Source organism: Neomonachus schauinslandi, chromosome 8 (genome assembly GCF_002201575.2).
Source record: "Neomonachus schauinslandi chromosome 8, ASM220157v2, whole genome shotgun sequence".
Lineage (NCBI taxonomy): Eukaryota > Metazoa > Chordata > Mammalia > Carnivora > Phocidae > Neomonachus > Neomonachus schauinslandi.
The window spans coordinates 77,803,996-77,810,121 of record NC_058410.1 but is presented as its reverse complement, the minus strand read 5'-3'; the positions used below and the strand labels follow the sequence as shown (position 1 = coordinate 77,810,121).

The following is a 6,126-nucleotide window of genomic DNA, read 5'->3' as shown; positions in this document are numbered from 1 at the left end:
TGCATATGTAGAGAGATATTAATTACAGCAAAAGTTATATTTAGTTATTGTTTATAAGAAGAAATAAAGTCCCATTAGGATCGAACCTTCTGTTAATGTACTAAAAAAGGAATACTACAGAAGTGATGTAAGATAATAGGAAAGGTTATAAACTTGAAATATTAAAAATTGCTCTAAAAAGCAAATGCTCCAAAATGATTAGTATCATTCTGTGCAAGAAATGTACCAAAGAGCTAGAGACTTCATTATCTAATTTCTTTCTTTCTAGAACTATTAATTAACATTGTTCCCAGAACTCTGCTAAGCTCCCCTGCTGAAAGGCGGAAAGTAAATACAGTAACTGCAGAGAAAACTGGTTCATTTCCACCAAACTGTGAGAGGCTTGGGCTTTTGTGAAACAGAAAACACTTGTTAAATAACTATTCCTAAACTATTAGCAACTACATAAAAGTTTTTTATTTAACAGCATCCTCCTGGGAGACTGCGCTTGGAATGGGCATCGGGTCTGAAAAAGGCACAGATTTGGCTCAGTTGTAAATATTAGGTGCACAGAGGCGAAGCCATTGTGTAGAGTAGGGGGTGGGGCGGGTGGGGTCCCGATGCCCAATGTTGATAGAAGGATTCTAATTTCGCTTGGAATTTATTTTTTCTACTACAATTACAGTTTTGCTAAGAAAAATAGAATATCGCTTGTGCTCTCAGCTGGCTTCTAATTTTCAGCGTCTACAGATGAAGAAGACGTCTCATTTAACTAAAAGAATCACCTTTCTGCAATCTCCAGAGCCGCTGGAAAAACAGAAGATCGCTCAGCCCCACCGCCCCCAACGCGGCCACCTCTAGAGAGCCGGCCCGCTCCATCCCACCCCGCCCCACCCCGCCCCACCCGCCGGCCGCAGGTTAGGGCTTGCCCCGCGCGATAGCGGCCTCAAAACCCCAGGTCTCCGAGGCTCGATCCCGTGTGTCGGCGTTTCTGCGTGGGGATGCTCCAAATCAGTAAACCACAACATAGAAGCCAAGCTTGGACTCTGAACCAAACCCTCTTGCCTAGTTTTCTTTTTCTCGGTCTCGCAGGGATCCTCGCTACCCCTTGTCACAGCGTCTCCCCAGCCTCTCCCCTCCAACCACCTGCGCGTGTAAGCGATTCTCACGCAGTAAGGAGGGGCTGGAAAGAGCTCAGTCCACTAAGCACGCCATGCAGAGAACGAAACTACAACTCCCATCACGCCCCGCAGCCTGTTCCCTCCTCCTCTTCCCCTCCCCCTTCCTCCCTCGGCCACCGGCCGGGAGGTTCTGGGCTTTTATCTGCGGACGGGCGGGAGGGAGTCAGGTCCCCGCGATCTTCCCCGACCCGAGCGTTCTGCCCGGCGGCGGCGGCGGCGGCGGCGGCGGCTCTTAGCCGAGTTTTGCCTCCGCGTCCCCGCCAGCCCCGAGCCCGCGGGGGCAGACGGTCCGTCCCGGCGTGCGAGAGGATGGTGATCCGCGTGTTCATCGCCTCCTCCTCGGGTTTCGTGGCGGTGAGCACTGCGGGGGCTGGCAGCGGGCCGGGGTCGGGTCTCCGGGGTTCGCGGGCGCCAGGCGCGGGTGCTGCGGGAGGCGCGCCCCGCTCGCCCCTGCGCGTCTCGGTGCGCAGCGCGTCAGGACGCGGGAGCTCGCGCCGGGCAGGTGATCCATCACACTTGCACAACAATGAAAAGGGCGGGGAGCAAAGGTGGGTGGGGGACCCCAGCTCACGCACAGGCCCACTCTGCGCGGTCTGAGAGGGAGACAGCGCTGCGGGAAAATGGAGTCTGCGGGAAGCCCCCAGCTCCAGTAGTGTGGCTCGGGAATTTGGAGAAGGGGTAGTCTGAGAGCTTCGGGGGTCCCGCTTCCCTTGGTGTTAGTTCTTCCCGATTTGGGACATTCAGCCTGCTTATATTTTGTATAACCAGCTTTTATCTAGGCTGCTTAGCTACCTAGCTCCTGAATGAAACAAGTTTAAGTAGTAATTGCTCTCCACCCTCCCTTCCTCGCCACCCAGTACATTTCTTTAGTTTTATACCTGCGCAAAGAGAACTGTAAACTAGGTTTGTCCTGTCGTGCCAGGATTTTCTTGTTTGTTTAGTCTTTTTTTCCCCCTGCCTTGGATGCTATGAATATTTTTACATCTTTATGTAAATGTGTGTGTTTGGTTTCTTTACCCTTGTAGTGCCGTGGTCAGTTTCATCTTGAGGATGTATAAATTGTGGTCTAATTATCTTAAGCTGTTTTGTTTGGTCGATATTATTGATTTTTTTTTTGGAAGAGAAATTAAATAGCTGGGTGTCAGACTGTAAGGAAAAATTCAGTAGTATACTTGATAGCCCACTAAGACATGTTTTACATGATTATTAAGACTTGGTTTCCTTAGTAAGAAGCTATAGATTTAAGACGTTCTTTGGTGAGATATATAATCAAATACATCAAAAACGCAATATTGATTGCTTAAATTTGATCTGGTCAGTTGCCTGCCCAGCAACAACCAGATTGTCCCAAAATTTGTTTCTGAAGCAGGTGGGGTGGAGGATGGAATAAAATATTGTTTGTAAATCCTTATAAACCATGGAGACTCTATTTAAAAAGAAATCAACACTGTAGTACAAAAAAGACCCCTTTTTCATTAGGAACAATAGATGGGAAACTCCACCTTATCTTTATATGCAGGCGTGTCGTGGTCCCCATACTCCTGATAGTTTTGGTTATTTCTAGTTATTTGTGGTTGCTTAGTCATACCTGTCTTTTACAGATTTCTCTACTGAACTACACTTCAGTGTCAGGAAACTCATACTGTTTTGTGGATAGATTTTTTTCAAATGCACTTCTTCATAAGAATGCTACAAAGCTTTGGTTTCACCACAACTTGTATGCTTCAGTAATTATTACAGTAGCATTTTATTGATTATGGAAGGGCTGATCTGTAGTATTAAGCCTAGGTTATGTTGGACAAGTCAAAGTCAAATTACTTGGCTTATCCTGTCAGCAGGTAATATACCAAGATAGTTCTGCAATTTTGTATCTCTATTTCCTGAAATCCATTAAGAAGTATTTCTTGTCTGCATATGTCCTTTTTTAATTTTTAAATACACTGTTACGCGTTTTGCACATGAAGGTAGACTTAAGAGACCTAAGTTTTAATTCAGGCTCTGGCTAGTAGTGTAAGCTTGGCTAAGGTGCTCCATCTCTGCCTAAGTTTCTCTTCTGTAGGCTGTGATGTATAGGTTGTAGGATGTGTAGGTCCTGAAGGATTGTGATGTATAACTCAGAATTACATTCTAGCTTTAACCTGTTCTGATTTCATCAGTTGGGTAAATGTGGATAAATCCTTGTAACAGCTTTTTTTTTACTTTAAATTTATACATATTAGCCTCAAAGTGAGTTTATTCTGGTGCTTTGGTGTTTTACTGTGATGTTTCAGGTTCCCTCACTGCCCTGCCTGGTAGTATGTGTTCTGACATGGTTTGATTTGAGCTGGAAGGCATAATTTGTTATCACGTATGTACAGCCCATAAACTGTAATTGTCTATTTTAATGGACCTAACTTTTTTAGGTCTCAGACAATCGTCAGTCAGTAAGTCCAATTGCAATATTATCTCTTACCTTAATACACAGTTTTTCTGTAATAATGTAATGTTGATACTTTTGGTGATGATAAGTATATGCTTATATGCAAGAATAATGATTTCTAAGAGATAATGAAGTTGTTTAGGTTAACTGTTGGCCTGGGGAGGTTAATGGGGCTTATAGCATTAAACTATATTAAGCTTTGATGGCATAGCCATAATGTTTTCCCTCCAGCAGTGTTGTGTTGACCATTGGCACTGTTTTATCTGGTGACCAGCTGTGACTAGCAAGTGCACGGGAGAACAAGTAATTTGATTTCCAAATCGGTTTGGTTCTAGCTGAATTTTTTTAACCCACAAGGAAGTATGTAACTAGAAATTGACTTTGCTAAGTCAGTCCCTGGTATTACCAAAAAGGTGTTCTGCCCCAGTCAGCAGTAGATTTAAACAATCTAGAGAAAATCCTCATATCTTGTCTGACTTCCCTGAATTCTCCAGCTTTAACACATAACAGTGATATTTGGGATAATTAACACCAAGGGATGGAAGGTTGCCCTTTTATCCGCCCCAGCTCCAGGTAAAATCTGCTTTTACTAGGAAATAAAAGACATGCCACATTATTATGCTGTGGATACCTAAAAAGCAGATTTCTTATGCAGCTGATAATGTTGCTCTCATTCACATTGTAGTGAAGGACGTTTATTTCAGTCCTCAGAAAATAGTATATTCCAAAAGTGCCATTTTAAAATTTAATTTATTCTGGTTGTATACCCAGAAGGGGGTGTCCTGGTAACTTTATTCAGGAAGTATATTAATATGACTTTTAAATTTAAAAACATTGAAATCCATCAGTTACTTCACTCATTCATTATTTTATTCATTCAACAAGTATTTTCTAAGGGTCTGCAGCTTGCCCAGCTCTGTCCTTGTTCTTGTGGGGAACTGGAGAAGAATAGAGGATGTGGTCTCTGCTCTCAAGAAATTTAGGTGGGGACCGGGTGGGGCAATAAGATAGGAAAGCTAAAACCACCAGTAATAAAGTACAGCCCAAGGACACTTGCCTCTTTCAGAACACATTTATCAGAGATAGGAATAATACACGGGCAGAGGGATACATTGCAGGATGTCAGATAAGGAGGAAATGTGCCAGAAATCATCAAATATGCATGTGGGAGCCTTAGGCAGATGGCAGGGAGAGGAATTGAGTTAGATTTGGAGCCGGGGAGAGAGTGCAGGGCCCACCTTGTTCAGGCTGGAAAGGGAGGAGTTTTGGGTAGAAGAGGGCAGGCAGTGGATGTCCCTGTGGACCTCATTTGAGGACGGGGTAGACTTTCAGTTCCTGCAAGAAGCCCACGATAACAAGCTCTGTAGTGCTCAGCATCTCAGAGATGTCTTCAGTATCTACGGCTTGCGTGCTGTCTGGAGCCTTTTGTCCCCAGGGAACAAGGGACTCTCTGGCAGGGAGGGACCCCTGGTATGTGATTTTAGAAAAATCTTTACCCCTGTGTTTGCTTTGACTAAAATGTCTCAAAAAAAGAAATACAATCTTTCACTCTTTGTTAAAGTTTCTGGGCTCAGTTGAGCTGGAGGAAAACCTAAAGCGGTTTTCTTGCAACGTCCAACCACCTAAAATCACAGAGAAGGAAATTTGGGCATAGAGATTAAGGGGCTTACTCTGAGGTCATTTATGTCAGTCACTGCAGAACTAAGGAAGGGTTAAATGAACACCAGGTCTCCTGACTCCTGAAGGTATCCATGCCTGGGTTCATTTAGCAATGCATTCATTCATGCATTGATTGACTCTGGCATTCATCAATCATTGAAAACCTACTAAGTACCAGGCTCTGTGTTAGGTGCTATTAGGTGCTACTAGGTGCTAGGTGTATGTGAGCGCCAGGAGAAAGACTTAAATGCCGGCCTTATGGCACAAATCAGGGCTAACTCTCTACAGCTCAAAGACTTGGGATACAAACCATTTCAGCAAGGAGCATGAAGGGCTGATATGAGCTTGGGCAGTGTTAGCGTGAGCACGGTGAAATGGATGGTACATCCTTGGATATTGGAGAGGGGCCATCACTGGGAGGAAAAGATACAAAGAAATTGGAAGCCAAGTTGATAAACATAGAGCTTTGCCCATGGCCGCTGCTATATTTTCCAGGGGGGATGAGAGTAGCCAGCAGAACTCATAGAGACTATGCTCAGAGTTGTCTGGATCTTTGCAACTGTAGAAGGCATACCCTACTGGTTTGCATGGCATAACTATTTTAAAACATGTAATAACCAGTGAAGCTGTTGCATCTCCACAGAATGTATTCAGTGAAGCTTCACTGTGTGAGGAGGCTCCGGCAAGGAGGTCCAAGGCAGTTAAAGTCAGGATATGACCATGTAGAATAGACTAAGACTGGGCAGTAATTCCTAAGTGATTCTACTGCCAGAAGCTAGTGAGGGTAAGTCTGGGTCATCAGCCTCTTTCTATCTCTTTCTTTCTTTCTTTCTTTCTTTCTTTCTTTCTTTCTTTCTTTCTTTCTTTCTTTCTTTCTTTCTTTCTTTC

General features: G+C 44.2%; 1 protein-coding gene across 1 annotated transcript in view; it reads left to right on the top strand.

Moving 5' to 3' along the window:
* Window positions 1-1,469: 1,469 nt before the first annotated feature.
* Window positions 1,470-6,126, top strand: part of SH3BGRL2 (SH3 domain binding glutamate rich protein like 2) — a 60,266-nt gene continuing 55,609 nt past the window's right edge. The window contains exon 1 of the mRNA XM_021693598.1: window positions 1,470-1,514. Coding sequence (XP_021549273.1) covers window positions 1,470-1,514 — 45 coding nt within the window. The remainder of the gene's footprint in view (window positions 1,515-6,126) is intronic.